This window comes from Sorex araneus, chromosome 4 (assembly GCF_027595985.1).
Source record: "Sorex araneus isolate mSorAra2 chromosome 4, mSorAra2.pri, whole genome shotgun sequence".
In the NCBI taxonomy this organism is placed as follows: Eukaryota; Metazoa; Chordata; class Mammalia; order Eulipotyphla; family Soricidae; genus Sorex; species Sorex araneus.
Genome location: NC_073305.1, coordinates 122,284,608 through 122,302,068, shown reverse-complemented (window position 1 = coordinate 122,302,068; position 17,461 = coordinate 122,284,608). Strand labels below are relative to the sequence as shown.

General features: G+C 36.1%; 1 protein-coding gene across 2 annotated transcripts in view; it reads right to left on the bottom strand.

The window, feature by feature from the left end:
• Positions 1 to 17,461, bottom strand: part of MANEA (mannosidase endo-alpha) — a 31,105-nt gene that overhangs the window by 8,881 nt on the left and 4,763 nt on the right. Inside the window, exons 1-3 of one of the 2 annotated variants that reach the window (XM_055136022.1) lie at positions 14,109 to 14,212; positions 10,779 to 11,360; positions 5,574 to 5,683 (exon numbers count right to left, since the gene is read on the bottom strand). In XM_055136022.1, the coding sequence (XP_054991997.1) occupies positions 5,574 to 5,683; positions 10,779 to 11,322 (654 nt within the window). In that variant the 5' untranslated portion in view covers positions 11,323 to 11,360; positions 14,109 to 14,212. Of the gene's footprint in view, positions 1 to 5,573; positions 5,684 to 10,778; positions 11,361 to 14,108; positions 14,213 to 17,461 lie in introns of those variants that run through there. The other variant, XM_004605749.3, reaches the window with a different exon arrangement.

The window sequence follows — 17,461 nt, the reverse complement described above, 5'->3', positions numbered from 1 at the left end:
ATGGTGTGTTAAATACTAAGCTATAGTATAAAGGTTAAAGAAAAAGCAAAGATAACTATCACAACTATAAAGTGTTAGCAAATACACAACAATATATGTATACTATAATAATAATGTAAAACAAAATAATAAAAGTTTGAACCTTTAAAGATTATCAACATCAAGCTGCAATAAGTCTAAAATTGGCTGCTCCATCTATAAGATCTTTAATTTTATTTTTTTTATCCCACAACGGGTAAACCTACAACATGTGAAAAAAAGGAGGGAAACAACACAACACCACACACAGAAAAGAATCAATTTACAAAAGCAGATAGAAAAAAAAAAAGAAATTGTAAAAATAACAACAAAGTGATTTAGTATCATGGAATTCAAACATCTTTACAAATCAAATTTAACTTATGTAAGTTAAGTCAATTCTGGGACTAGAGCAATAGTACAGTGGGTAAGGTAATGGCCTTGTACGCACTCAAGCTGGGTTCTATCCATAAGGTACCCCGAGCACTGCCAGGAATAAATTCCTGATTGCAGAGCCAGGTGCAACCCCTGAGAGCTTTGCTGGGTGTGACCCAAAAAGAAAAAAAAAAGTTGTCAATTGACCAATCAAAAGCCACAGATGAAAACAAAAATACCCAACTATAAACTACCAGCAAGAATTAATTCAGCTCTAAGATCACAGCTAGACATGAAGCGATGGACAAAAATATAATTATTCAAGTAGAATTCACAAGAAAGCAGCCATAAATTTACAGTAGGCAAAATAAATTTGAAGCTAAAAACAGAAAAAAAGCAGCCAGGGAAGCCAGTATATAATGATACAGGGATTCATTAACAACAACAACATGACCATGACATAATTCATCAGGCTACCTAAATACACCAAAGACATTCTAATAGACATGAAGGAAGAAAAAAGTATTAAAGAATTTAGAACCCTAACTCTACTTTCATGAAAGGATAACACATAGACAGAAAACTAAAAAGAAACATGATGGGTTTGATTTGTAACATTGAATTGAAAGGATCTAACAAGAATGTCTGAAACTATACTCAGCTATAGCAGAATGCACATTCTTTTAAAGAGCACAAGGTATATTCCATAGATATCATGATGGAATGCAAATCAAGACTTAAACAATGTTAAAGGATTCAAACCATGAAAGTATTCTTTCTGAATACAATGTTATGAAATGAGGTATCAACAACATAAGAAATCTACAGTTATTTGGAAATTAATGAAGTAGCTTAAACAAGTAGCTTTTAAACATCCGATGGGCTTTAGGAATCAAAGAAGAAATGTGGTTTTGTGTAATGATTTTATATGTTGAAGATTTGATACATCTGTTTATTCTAATCATTTATTTGGCAGAATTTTGGGGTTCTATATATAAATATGTAATATGCAAATGGGGATAGTTGTACATATCCCTCAATTTCTATACATTTCAATTCTTGCCTAGTTGCCTGAGATAGAATTCTGGTACTAATCTGAAAGAAGTAGTAGCATAAGGTACCACTTCCTGATATTAAAGTAATAATTTTCAGCTTATCACTGTTAAGAAGGATGCTGACATTCATGAATCTGTGAGCTTATCATACATGAGTTTTGTTATTTTGTGGTATTTCTCCTCTATACTGAGTATTGTGTCTTTATTATAAATGAATGTTAATATCTACTACATTTTATAAATCAAATCAGAGATACACATTTTATCCTTGCTGTTGTTTATTTGGTATAGACCACATTACATGATTTGCAGGTGCTCAATCCCCTTGCATCCCTGTAGAAAGGCCATTGTATCTTGATGTGTAATCACTTTTTGTGTACTATCGGTGTACTATCGAATCTGGTTTGCTAATATTTTGTCAAAGATTTTTTTTTGTTCCATTATCATGAAAGATATTGACTTGTACTTTTCTTTCGTCATCAAAAGCTGTCAAGTGGTGGTACAATGTAATACCAGTCTAGGTAAAATAATTTTGAAAATGTTCTCACTTCTTTTCTTTTGGGAAAGGAGTTAAAAGAATGATTTGGGAAGGGCGTGGCTTTTCCAGTTGGGCAGCAGCAGTGGGGGCAGAAGCGTAATGGTTTGCATTATAGGTGCTGCAATTTTAAAAATAATTTTTAAAAAGGAATGATTTGTATTAATTCTTTGAAGACCTGGCATAGTTAATCAATGCAGCTATCTAATCCTAGACTCCTGTCAGAGATTTTTGATTACTGATTCAATCACCTTACTAAGACTTGGTCTGTTCTGCTCTGATTCTCTACTCCTTCATAATTCAGTCTTAGTAGAGTATGTTTTTAAAGACTTACCCATTTTTTCCTAGATTGACCAATATTGGTTTATAATTGTTTATAGAGTATAAGCTATTACTTCATTTTCATTTCTGATTTATTTGAGACCTATTTTATTTCTAACATAGTGAGTACAACTTAAGCATTGTCAATTTGATTTTCCTTTTAGTTTAAGTCTGGTATTATTTACTGTTGCTGATTCTCCATTTTAGTTTAAGTCTGACATTATTTCCTGTTTTTTTGTTTTGCTTTTATTCTTTTAACTGTGGAATATGTATTCATTTTCTTCTTCCTTTATGTAAAAGGTCAGGCAGTATCTGAGAATTGTTTATTTCCCTTGCGGTACGCAGTTACCTCTGAACTTCCTTTTATAGACGTTTGCTATATCCCAAAGTTCTGCTATATTTCATTTCACTTTCATGGTTCTCGAGGTAAAAAGATATAGAAGGATGTTCAACATCAATAATCATCAAGAAAGTGAAAAATTAAAACTACAAAACTGCTACCATATGTCTACCTAAATGGCAACTGTCATTATGTAACAAGTGTTTATGAAGATGGAGGTAAAAGAGATCTTACATATTGTGGGAATGTAAAATGGGTCAACACTATGGGAAACAATACACAAGTTTCTCAGAAGATAAATACCACTAGAAATGTAATCCTATTATTTTCTATGACAAAAAAAGAACTATGGTGGTATCAATACACCATGTAAGGCACATGCTTAGCACACAACCAACTAGAGCTTGATTTTTGGTAATACCAGGAGTAATCCCTGAGTACACAACCAGGACTGAAACCTGAGCACCTCTGGATGTGTCCTTCATCCAAAAATAAAATGAAAATTTTTTTTAAAAAGTAGCAGAATGTAGAGTATCCACTAGTGCCATAAAGTTATGATGATTAATAAGTATTTTCTTATACCTGATTTTAAATTATTACTGAATTACACATTGGGTTTCAAACTGAACAATCTAGTTTCTATTACTGATTTCATTGATCTCTTTTTCTTTACTATCCAAACATCACACTCTTAATTTCTATGTCTTATAGTCCAGTTGTAATCTAGAAAGGTAAGTTTTCTCCTCGTTAATAAACATCATTTGGGGGAAGAGAAAGGAGTGGACCACATCTAGTTGAACAAGTCTTACTCCCTCCTGTCCTGTGCTCAGGCATCAGTCCTAGAAGTATTTGAGGAAATCATATGTAGCCAAAGATGGAACCGGAGTGGGTTGTGTGCAAGTCAAACACCTATACCATTTTATTATCTCTAATTAGATAAAATGTATATTTATTTACTTTTTTCTAGAAAGATTAACTAGAATTAAATAAAATCTACCAATTACATTAGATAAATAGAAACATTGGAATCACCATGTTTGCAATTTTGAATCTTCCAATCAAACTGTCTTCTATTTGTGCAAGTGTTTTATAATCTTCATGAAAAACAAATCCTTTTTTGATACCTGTTGCTAGATTATTTTCAATTTCTATTTTCCCATATCTTTTTCTGTAATGTAGAAATCCTACATGCTTGCATATATTTAGTCTGAGTCACTTTAATGAACTCACATCTAATGGACTTTAGCTAATTCTCATGTTTTTTAAAAGTACTTTAAAATTATATTAGGACAAATAACTATTTAGACTTATTTTCTAGATTTATAAACTTTGTTTAGAAATGATACTATATAAAATGATACTAATAATACCGACGACAGAAATAGTTTTTTTATTGTACTCAGTTTAATGAGTATGACAATCGTTCTTCATTAATATGGAGTTTGGTAATATTGGTTACTAAATAATTCTCAATTAATATTTTGTTGGTAATGAACCTATTTTCTCAAATTTCATATATTGAAATTCAGAAATTTTTGTATACTCAATTATTACTCAAAATTCAACAGATACTGAATTATTATTGTTTGTTTTGTGGCCACCCCTGTAGTGCTTGAGGCTACTCCTGACTCTGCTAAGGGGGCAACTGTCAGTGTTATTGGTAATAATCTTTTCTTGGAGGGGGGAGGGTCACACCCAGCGATGCACAGGGATAACTCCTGGCTCTGCACTCAGAAATTACCCGACAGTGCTCAGAGGACCATATGGGATGCTGGGAATCGAACCCAGGTCGGCCACGTGCAAGGCTAACGCCCTACCCGCTGTGCTATGGCTCCAATCCCTGACAGTGGTATTAGGGTACTTTGTGGTATTAGATACTAAGCTTGAGTCTTCTGTATACAAAGTATGCACTCAGCAATTGAGCTATCTCTCTAGCATTTAGTAAATTATCTAAGCAAAAACACTCTGCTTATTGTACTTCTATAATGCTCACTCTTTGCTAGTCACTAATAAGCATGCAGTCACCTAGTATTTTGTATATATTTCATATATATTTATATATAATATATAATTAGTATATATTTCCTATTGAGATAATGGGATTCAAAGTCACAAAATTTATATACCTAATTTGTAAGCGGTAAAACTGAAAGTTTTTTTGGATTTAGATTTCATACTCTTGAAACTATTCTTAGGTTCTTCCTAGTAGACAGTTAAATAAGTTTACTTAGCATAGAGATACAAGAAGAAAAAAGGTGAGAACCTGGGTGAAATGGGTGAAGATGGTTAAAATACATTTCCAGGACCAGATGTGTGGCTCAAAGTACAATAATACCTAATGTGTAGGTGTGAGGCCCTGTACATCTTATCTAGCATAGCATGGTCATTTGAGTACTGCCCAGTATAAACCTGGTGGTCCCTTAGCACTGCCAGGGGTATCCCTGCCCCACCTCCCAGCCCCACTATGTTTAGGTTCTCACAAGCAAGAAACTGCAAATAAAGGTAAAAGGGCCCTGACAGACAACTCAACAGGGTACAGCATACATAGTTTTCAATGTAGAGGCCCTGAATCTTATCCTGGGTATCACAGGGACCCAAGTTCTCCCAATCACCACCAGATATGACCCCAAACCAAAGGAAAAAAAGGTTCAAATTTTCAGTTATAAAGTAAATTCTGGGGATGTAACTCAAAGCATGGTCACACTAGTTTACAATGCTATTTGTATATTTGAAAATTACTAAGAGAGTATTAAAAGTGTTCATCACAAGAAAACAAAATCTATAATTATATATGGTGATGTATATTAATAAGGCTAACTATGATAATCATTTAAAAATAAGTACTTATGAAAACACTATGTTGCACATCTAAAAGTAATGTAAGGCTATCCATCAAATACATATATTTCAATTAAAGACAACAAAATACCTTCAGGTTATATTTATGAGCTTTATCCAAAATAGTTGGTACCAAGTTATCAGTAGGTAATCCATTCTCATCACTTGTGTCAGGTGGGTACCAAGAGAGAGCTAAAACGCCTAATAAGAACAAAGAAAAGAATTAGTACAGAAACAGAAATGACTATTAGGTATTCTTAAACTAAACTGTTAATATTAAAAAGGAAACATTCTCTTAAAGTGTTTTTTTAATTTTATTAAGGTTTCATGAGACTTGGGAATTTGTACTACACATATTAAACATATATATGTATACATATATATGAATTCTTTATTGGATATCACTATCTTTCAATCGATAGATTTTACATTTTAGAGTAAATTTTAGGTTCAGAGAAAAGCTACAAAGAAAGTACAGTCTCTGGGTATTACCTGCCAATACACCAGGTTCCATGCCACATACGTTTTTCAGTTATGCATATCTTTCATCAATATTGGCATATTTACTGTCACTGTCACTGTCACTGACATCCCGTTGCTCATCAATTTGCTCAAGCGGGCACTAGTAACACCTCCATCTTGAGACTTGTTGTTACTGTTTTTGGCATATTGAACACACATATTGGTAGCTTGCCAGGCTCTGCTGTGCGGGCGAGATACTCTCAATAGCTTGAGCGATAACACAGCGGTAGGGCATTTGCCTTGCAGGCAGCCAACTGAAGTTCGATTCCCCTGCTCCTCTCAGAGAGCCTGGCAAGCTACGGAGGTTACATTTACTATAATGATAAAATAATATTGATAAATAATTATTAACCAGAGCCCACAGTTTTTCTTAGAGTAACTACTCTTTTTTTTGTTTTTGGAGTTTGATAAATATATAGCATCATGTATGCTGCTACCACTACAGTATCATACAGACCAGTTTTACTAAATTTTCTCCTCCACCTATTAATTTTCACTCCTCCTCTTTCTCCTCCTCAACTCCAGTGGCACTTGACTGATTTGGTTTACTCCCTAAGTAGTTTTGCTTTTTCCAGAATGCACCATGTAATCATAATATATTCTTCTAAATAACTTTTTTCAGGCTACTATCTTCTACTTAGCACTATGTACTTTTATTTACTAAGTCCTTTTATTTATTTTGGAGTATGACAGTTCATTACTTTTATTGTTGTATAATATACCATTTTATAAATAGTTATGTGAAATTTTTGTATGGTTCATTAAATTTTATCAGATGATTTAAGAAAGTGAAGAAATTTTCTTCTTGTACTACTACTTTCAACTGACAGATTAGCAAAACCACTTAAGCAGACAACAGTAAAATAACTGAAGAGGATACCATTTAAATCAAGTAATTTGTAGTATCATTATATATGATAAATAACATATAATGTACATAAATATACTTAAGAAATATAACCTAAGATACCAATATAAAGAAATGTCACTAGAAAATGGTACTAATAACCAAATTAGTCAATAGATTCTTCAAGTAAAAGGGAAAAAAGTCCTCAATGGTATTTGTGGTCCTTATAATACATGCATATATGCTGCAAGGCAGCCCACAAAAGCACATGGCTATGCCCTGTCATGTACCAGGGCAATATGACATTATTTCACATGATTTCAAACACTGACATATTCTTTCAAACTAAAGATAGAGAAAAAAAAAGAGGTAAGTCCTTCTTCAAATCTGAGCACCATTTAAATTACATAGAAAAGCGCACTTTAGTTTAAAAATGCTAAGGCACATAAAAAAGCAAGAAAAATAGTTTTGCTAGGAAACAAACAAAAATCAACAGAATGGAACCGAGATTTAAAAAAAAATGCTAAAATTACTGAATAGGCAATTTAAAATTTAAAAATTTTTAAGGCCTGAGAGGCAGCTCCAAAGGTTGAGGAGTGTGTGATTCCTTGTCTATTGCCGGTGTGGGCCCCAAACAGGACAAAAGTATGTATGGCAACTGCTGTGAACTACACTTCCTGTATTTCATGGCTTCTTGTGCTTAATTCCAGGGCTGGAAGGAGAGTAAGAGAGGAGAGAGGAGGAGGAGGAGGAAAGGGAGAAGAGACAAGAGAGGAAAGAGGGGGAGCAGAGAGAGAGGGAAGGGGCAAGGTAAGAGGAGTGGAGGAGAGGGGAGGAGCTGGAGACCGCACCATGACTGAGGGCATCACTGGCGGGCATCACTGGTGGACACTACTTTGGTTTTCACTCACCACTGCAACAAACCCTAAGAGCAAATACCCGAGGGAAGCTCCACCCAGCACAGCAATCTGGATGCGGAGAAAATGACTACCAGCAAGCCAGCCATACCCTGGGAGACTAATGGTGCTCAGCTGCGTGGCCAAAGAGAGCCTACACGCTGACACGCCCCTGCAGGTTCAGGGCCAGCCCATCTCTGAACTCTACTAGCATCACAGTGCTGTCCCCTGCTGGCTCTCAGGCCATAGCCTCCCCTTGAATCCAGCACGACTGAAGACAGCAACCACGGCCATACAGCTACTTCGTAAGTTACTGGAGTCCTAGAAACGACAGGGCATGAAGGTCAGGACACTAAAGAATGTGCCTCCAAACCCAGCATTCTGAGCACTGCATGGGTCTCTAGGGGCCCGGCCATCCAGGATCTGTGGAAGGCCGCTGAATACTGGCACCCAGAAACTCCCTGCAGTGAACGGAGCACTGGGCCAGCCCCACGTGCTTCTGTAGCTCCCCCTACATACTCCCAAACCACTGTCCAGTTCTCCAGGGCCGGTGACAAAGCGGCTGCTCAACACTCCCATTCTGGGAATCCAGCATGTGGCCACCACTGGACAGCCATAAAGGCACTCACCGGATGGTTGTTTCGAGCTGCTCTACACTGGCACAAACATGCCCTCCGGGACTTGTGCTAGCAATGCCCTGGCTGTTCCTTATGTGTCGGGCAGCCAATTATACTCCACCTCCTGCCTGTACCTCACTGTGTGTTCTGTTGCACAGAGCTGAGAGCTCGGCCTAATTTCAGATCTGATCTAACATGGTCTCCTCAGCTGCTGCCCAGATCTGCATGTTGTTGGCACTTTAAGCAGCAGTCAGACACTTGAGAATATAGAGGTCCTGGTTGCTGCCAACGGCTTTTTGGTTCATGCTGATAGAGTCAGAGCCTGCCACTCACAACAACAACTCCCAGCCATTGTCCAGGTTCGCTGAAACTCAGTGCTACAGCGGGAAATAAGCACACATGCCTATGAGTTACTGTTATTGCCAGGTCTCAAATGTGCACCAGAGATGACCAGGTGTTACGGAATGTGAAGCCCCCCAGTACCAGACTCCCCGTATCCTTCACGACAGAGAGTGAGGTACTTGGTACCTGGAATTTCAAGAAACAGGCGAGTCTGAACATTCACAAACGTGAATCATCCAGTCACCCCCAGGCCACTAAACCTCAGTGCTATGAGCAGTAACAACTGCACAATCCCAGCTGGCTATTGACTAGGCACACTCAAGTTTAGATTACCTGAAAAACCAATAGTCCAATAAATTGATACTCAGTGAAATGAAGAGATCGATGAAAGAGAGCTTCAACAAAGACAGAGAAAGAGAAAAAGAATGAGGGAAAGTTTAAGAGAAGTCCAGACAAATATAATAGAACCAAGGACTACAGTGGTTAAATAAAAAAAAAAAAAAGGGGGCTCCAGAGCACAAAAGAGTAAGCCAAAATCAAACTGGTGAACTCAAAGACGAAGCAGAAATAAATACAGAGATGAAACAGAAGTAACCACACCAAAACAAAGATGAAATAACGTATAAGTTATATGGCATAGTAACAAAGGAATGACATTCATATCAAAAAGGTCCCTAAAAGTGAAAAGAACAAAAGGGTCAGAATTTGCCGAAATAATAATGAGGAGAAGGAGGAGGAGGAGGGGGAGGAGGAGGAGGAGAAAAGGGTCAGATCACACTTTCACATGATGAGCAAAAGTTAACTCAAAATGAATTTTATGTTAGAACCCAAACCATAAAATATAGAAAACATTAAAATAAGTAACTCAAATCAAAATGTGGAGGAACTAGCGAAATAGACATTTTAGAGAGGAGAGAAGGCCAAAGGAATATGAAAAAGATACTCATCATCTTTTGTTATTCAGAAAGATTAAGTCAACATTAGATAAGATATCATCCCAGACTTGGAAGAATCACTATTATCTAAAAGACAAGAAGCCACAAAAGCTGAAGAGAACAGACAGACTGCATGTACACCGAACCCTGTTTAGTATATAAGGAAACCCTTGTAGATTACTTGTGGGATATAAATTGGTGCAGGCATTATAAGAAAAAAATATGGAAATTTCTCTCACAATAGAGGGGCTAGAGAGATAGTACAGCAGGTAGGGCGCTTGCCTTGCACGCTTCCAGCCCGGGTTTGATCCCCAGCAGCCCATATGATCCTCTTGAGCACTGACAGGAGTAATTCCTGAGAGCACAACTAGGAATAATCCTTAAGTATTTCCAAGTGTAGCCCCAAAACCAAAAAAATTAACACATTAACATTAGAAATAGTATACTATCCAGTTGTCCTACATTTGGGAATTTACCTGAAAATACAAAAAAAAAAAATTGTACAGATATAAGCAACCCCCATGTTCACTGCTGCACCATTAGTAATAGATAAGATCTGAGTAGTACTTTAGCATACATCAACAGGATGATTAGATCAAGATGATGTAAAATAAACATACAAAGGAACACAAATCTGCTTAAAAAATAAAATAAAGTATAAAATTCTGTCATCTGTAGTATGACAGTCCTAGATTTTATGCATAGAGTATGTTTTTTACTAATAAGTGGTTTATAAAGAAACAAAATGAACAAAATAAAATAAAATTTCAGACTATAAACCAAATCACATCACAATGGATAGGAGAACAAGATTTAGTAAATTGGTTTAAAGGAATGAAATATATGGGAAAAGATGTAAATTAGTGTTCCATTTAATGTAATTTATACTAACTCCTAATGATGTACACCTGAATCCTGTATTATGAATTAATGTAACTTCAACAGAAAGTCTAAAATGATACCTCTCCTTTTCTAAGTTAAATGAAGAAAAACATATGCACTGAAGTTTATAAGTTAAAATTAGAAACAATATGAAATTACTGAGTAATTTACTGCTCTATACATTTTAATATGTATATATCTAGATAAACACATATGTATTTCTAAGTATAAAATACACACAAATAAAATAATTACCAATCAAAGCTGAGGATATTTGTTTCATGTGGGTTTCAATGACAGAAGGATCTCGAGAGCTGTAACTTCCCAATTCAGGGTAAAAATTAGAGCCAATGTCTTCTGGAGGACTGTGTTTCCCCTGTGGATAATTATCACCTATGCTTGAGTCCCAATGCGTCAGGATTGCGTGGTTCCAATGTACATATTTACCATCATATTGTGGATTTCCATACCAGCTATAGTAAAACACATGTAAATAGTAATTCAGAGGTGACTGTTCTTCCAGGTAAGGTTCAGAGGCTTTAGAATCTTTCACAACAACTTCAACGCCTTTTAAATTCTCAGTATTTGTTTCAATGTTGATTTTGTCACTCTTTTGGGAATAAAAAACTTTTTTCACATGAGATGTCCGTTTACTGAAAACTGGAAGGAGGTCAAGTCCAAAAGGATCTCCCAAAGTACCTTTATTTGGTCTCAGCATTTTTAAACCCATCATCAAGCAGAAAATAAATAAAATAAAAAATGACAAAATGATGCAATTCCTTTTTCGAAACTTTGCCATGATGACATACTTTGAATTCCAAAATGGTAAATGGTTATCTGCAATTCATTGAAAACAATAATTAGTAAGTGGTATCAGTAGTATTTTCTAATTTATTCAAAATGAAGATCCATAAACTTTACTACTTTGAAAAAATTTTAAGTGCATTAAGTAGATCACCAAGTACTGTTGTCTGCCGCAGAATCTATATATGGGGATATCACAATTACATTTTTTAGATAAACATGATGATTAATATTTTTAGTTTCACTATTCGGACAGAAGTTGGATGTATCAATATAGGGAGGGAATATTTAATGACTCGTAAAATTTTACAAATATAAAGAAAATGAAGGTTCAAAGTTCAAAAAGGAAATACTTAGGAGTACAATAAAGCCTAAGACTAAGGGGATTTCAATGCACTGCTTTTAATTAAAGAAATGACTTCACAAAATAATAATAATAATCAATGTTAATGACATTTCTGAAAAGAAATCAAATAAGAAAAAGAACAGAGCAGGAAAAAAAGAGCACAAATCAGAAACTCCCAATTCAAAAGATCTTATTTTTTAACTTTGAAAATCTTATTGAAAAGAGGTAATAAACATCAATTTAATGCTTCTAAAATGGTATCATAATGTTTAATATACATGTAAAATTTGATACATGTGTACATGAACAAAATACTTAATCTACTTTTTATTGAAAACTGTCTTATTAGAAAGCTATTTGGCAAAAATGCTAACATTGAATGTTTGTATAAAATAACTCTTTAAAATAAGGGTCAGCCCTATAAGCTCTGGGGGCTTATGAACCCAGGTGATGTTCTTCCCAATGAAGTAAAATGAAAGTAAAAGATACATAATTCAGTTATATGAATTCCGGAGAATAATACTAAGTTCTGCACCTCACGTGTTAAACTGATTAAAAAGACACAGTTTTATAATTCTACTTTGGTTTGGTTTATGGGTCAGACCCAATGATCGTCAGGGCTTATTCATGGTCTGTGCTCAGGAATAACACCGGGCAGTGTTCAGGGTACCACATAGGCTGTAAAAATGGGGTTCAAAACTGGTTCAGTGACATGCAAAGTAAGTGTATTACATGCTAAACTGTTTTCCCAGTTCCTAAAACATAGTTTTTATGCTTAAAGTGCATAGAGTCCATGGGGAAAAAGAAGGAAAACATGCAAACAACTCAAAGAAAAATTTAAAAAAAAGAGAAATGAAGACCCATAAGGGAGTGAAATATCATATGAACTAAGGGCTTAAGGAAACTCTTTAAGAAATACAAAAGTCTTTATACACTGGCAGGGAAAAGAGAGAAAATGACCCTGGAAATTGGAACTAATTGGTTCCAATTAGTGGAACCAATATACTCTATAATATAAAGAACTGAGAAAAGGAACAATAATTGGCTTTGTTGAAACAAATTAAAGGAAGAATATAAAAGGTGATGAAAGAAAATAATCGTCAATACAGAAATCAAGACATCTATGTCAAAGTAAAAGCAAAATAAAGACATTTTCAAACAAATTATTTGGGAAAGATTTCAGCAGTGGCAGACCAACACAATAGATCTTAATAAAGAAATTATTTATTCACCCCAAGGGATTTTTTTTAAGGAACAGATGAAGATACAGGTAGATGTGAAAATTCACAAACACAAATAGATCAATTTATGAATAGCACTGTTTGTGACTGCAAAAATCGACTGAAAAGTAAAGTAGCATTCTTTGAAAAGACAATGTAATTTTATGTCTACCATAGCAAAAAAAAAGACAAAAGGAATGTAATATATATATATATACATATATATATATAGTCCATATTTACATAGTGTAACGTGTTTCATCTAGTACACAAAAACTCAAGACAAATATGTAAAAATCTAATGAGGGGGCTGGAAAGAAGCATAGCATGTATAGCATGTAGGCACTTGCCCTGCACATAAATCACATATGGTCCCCAGAGCCAGTGATCTCTGAGCAGAGCCACAAATAAACCCTGAGCACTGCAAGGTGTTGTAGCCCAATAACAAACAAAAAAAAATCTAATGAGGTAAGGAGGAAAAGGGTAGCAAATTTTGGAGGATAAAAATGGGGGAGCAGGATTGGAGGAATGAGTGGGTCTACAATGAACATAGTTTCTTGCACAGTTCATCTTTTTGAATCATGTGATAGTTTACATATGAAATAAACATTAACTGCTATACTCTAGCTACTAAGTTCTATGCAATGGTACAGATCAGCAAATCTTAAAATGCTTTAGTGCATCCCAAAAGTGAAGTGAATAAGGGATCCAGTGGCAAATTCAATCCTTGGCACAAGCCCCTCTCCAACCCTGGCCAGGTATAGCCATCGGGGGAGCACACAGCAAAGGGACCACCAACTTGCCTAGACAGAGCATGGAGTTGCCCAAGCAGTGCATGGAGCCCCACCACTTGCAGCCCGAAGTTCCCCAAGTGGCCCCACCTGCAGCTTGCCTAGTTTGAGCATTCAATTTCCCACTCAGGTAGGACTATGCTACGAGGGTACTAAGGTCTCTGGAACACAGCTTGGAGCTCAGCCCTCCACAACCACCCCACCCAACAAAGCAGCAAGCAAATAACGCTGTATGCTAGAAAATGCGGCTCAGGATTTGCAGTGACAAAAAAAGAAGAAAAGTATTATAAATGAAGTGGGAGACTAGACTAAAACATGCTGTCAGATAGCTATTGGCAGTATCAGTAGAGGTGTGTTGCTTTGAATAGGTAATAAATGGGTGTACTGCATACAAATGTAGGTACATTTTCGCATTATTTCCTACCTTTGTCTGCTGAATGACCAGAACCAAAGAAACCCTGGTAGCAACAAACATACCTGCGTCAGAGAGTACAACAGATATTGTCAGGCAATATCTCACATGCTGTCTTACATGCAACTGACTTGTACTCAATCCCCAGCACTGCATAAAGTCTTCTGAGCCCTGACAAGAGTGAGCCTGAGCACAGAGCTAGGAACAAGACAAAAAAAAAAAGGCTCATGCCAACATTTTGGCATTTTAAACACCCCTCTGAATTTAAAGGAACCTGGCTCTTTAGAGAACTGCTGATTCCAAGACTGATGGGAAAGTACAAGAAAAACGGAAAAGCTTGCTACAAAGTAAGGAAGCACTCAAAACGTAAAGCATGTCCACAGGTCACAGGAGCCTGTTCGAAGGAGCAGCCATGGACTAAATCTAGACAACTTCAGCATCAACACAGTGAGTAAAAATCTGCCAAGAATCTGCCAATTAATAAACTCACATAAAATAATGGAATTAGAATATCACCATTTGGCAACTACCATAAGAACTCAATTAAGTAAGAATTGCCCATAACATTAAATGGTAAAAGTTTAATAAGAACTTGCTTTGCATGCAGCTAACTGGATCTAATCCCTGGCACCAATGCTGTGCTCTAGGTACTACAAAGGATCAGTCCTAAGCACTGAGGCAGGGCTAGTCTCAGAGCACTGCCTCTTGTACTCACCCACAGTAAACCTCCGTCCAAGATGTTAATTTGTTGCTTTAAATGGATGGACATGGTAAGTGAACTGAGACAGGAGAGGGACAGATATAAAATGATTGCACTCATTTGTGGGATATTAAAAAAAAAATTAAATGATACTAATACCCAGGGATAGTAGAAACAAGGGCCAGGAGGATTGGTCCATAGGTGGAAGGTTGCCTCAAGTGCTGGGGGAGAAGGCAGTTGGGAAAGAAAAGGGAACACTCTGACAATGATAGCTAAAAATGATCCTCTGGATAAGAACTGCATGCTAAAAGTAGGTAAAGGAACAAACATGAAAACCTTTTAGTACTTGTATTGCAAACCATAATACCCAAAAGAAGGTGCAGGGGGGCGAGAGAGAGAGAGAGAGAGAGAGAGAGAGAGAGAGAGAGAGAGAGAGAGAGAGAGAGAGAGAGAAAGGTGCCTAATATAGGGGCAGGCTGAAGGCTGAGGGCTGGGGGGAGTGGGGATGGAACTAGGACATTGGTGGTGGTAAATGTACACTGGTGGAGATTGGGTGTTGGAACATTGTATGACTGAAACCCAACCATGAGCAGCTTTGTAACTGTTTCTCAAGGTGATTCAATTAAAAAAAAATGGAATCTATCTCATAAAGAAACATTAAACAATATATAAAGTGTATATAAATATACACAAATGCATGTTCAGGATCAGATTATCTACTCATTCTATGCATGTCTATACATGTAAAGTGCATATGTATAATTAGACATAACAAACACTTAAGTGTGTTTTCTGTGTGATGGTAAAACAAATGTAGTATAATACTACAATCTGGGGCTAGAAAAATAGGATATACATAGAAGGTAGGGCGCTTGTCTTGTACACAGACTACTCAGGTTTGACCCCTAGTACCCAATATGGTCCCCTGAGTGCAGAGCCAGGAGTAAGACCTGAGCACATTGGGGTGTGGCCTAAACACCATTGGGGTGTGGCCTAAACACCAACAAATAAAAATTTTAAAAAGAAAACATTAAAATTTTGGGAAAAGACACACAGATTTCAAAATTGCATTATTTTGGAATTTTTTCATAAATCATTTTTTCAATTCCATGAGAAAACTGGAGGACAGGAATTATTGATCTACCTGTCTGCTTATTTCTGCAAATGGTCAAATCACATGCTCATTCAAACTTTGAAGAACTTTGATATCTGTGCAACACCTAGACGTGAAAATTCTACATTCAGAATGTGGTAGTGTAGCAATAGAGATGATGTAATTGATTTAGGCCAGCTTCTACTGCTTGTTCACCTAAAATTTCCAAGTTATCGTGACAAAAACAAAACATTTCCTTGAAGAAAGTGAGAATTTTGACAAGGTGAGGAGGATACAGATATATGTGTACCTAATTAATCATTACAGAGAAAAAAAAACAGGATTTATATAAAAACACAATCACTGTCATCCTGTTGCTCATCGATTTGCTCGAGCGGGCACCAGTAACGTCTCCATTGTGAGACTTGTTGTTACTGTTTTTGGCATATTGAATATGCCACGGGTAGCTTGCCAGGCTCTGCCTGCTCCAGCCCCATAAAAACATAATACCAAAGGATATTAAAGATGTACACAATGTAAGCAAATAATAAACATGTCAAGCGGTTACCTCTGGGTAAAACAATATATTGATATTTTGTCTTCTAATGACAAAATGCTTCATAGGGAAGAAAAATTTCTTTGATAGACATCCGATTTATTCTTTTTCATTTTCATCTTTTTAAAAGAATGACTCATTTGCTTTGGGGCCACACCAGCTTGGGGTTTATTTCTGGGTCTGTGCTCAGGGAGACTCTTGATGAGTGCAGTGCGTGCAGTATGTGGGTAACCAGCTGGGGTGCCAGGGATGAAACACTGATTAGGCACATGTAAGGCAAATGCTGCAACTACTGTGCTTGTTCTTTCCCTCTGGGTTAAGGATTTTAAAGGTGATAACAAGAATATTGAAGAATCATAGAAAGTGGGAAAAACAACTATTGAATTTATAAAAAAGAAAATAATTTTTGAGATACTAAGTAACTAGCTGGAGAACTGCATAGGGATACGTATAGGAAAGAATATTTATTCTGTAACCTAAAGGTTTAAGTTCAAATGAGCCCTACTAACCTAGCCCCGTGACACTGAAAATGCCACTGAATCTCCTCCTTTAAAAGAACACTGCTTCATTTTGTAAAACAACTATTTTGTGAATCATGCAAAATAATGTATATAGAAGAAAATGTAAAGTGCAATGTTTTAATTAGTAACTAATTCAATCGCAAAACAAATGAATAGCAAAGAAAAAGAAAATAAATAGCCCTTAGTTTTATTTACCTGATTGACATATGAAGACAAAACATCTTTTATGGTAGTCACCTTTTCTCTAGCCTATACATATAAAGATTATATTTCACTTTAATTAATTACCACACCATTAAAATCCATTGACTCTACCCCAATCTCAAAATCTTAATTAGCAGTGTCATCTCAACCAAATGCAGAACACTGTGACTCAAAGTATGTGCTCTAATGCCTATGTTCAAATTCCAGATGTGCCATTTTTCAGCTTTTTCACCTACACATTCCCTGGTCTTGTCCTGTTTCTTTTCTCAACTGTACAATGAGTAATTACCT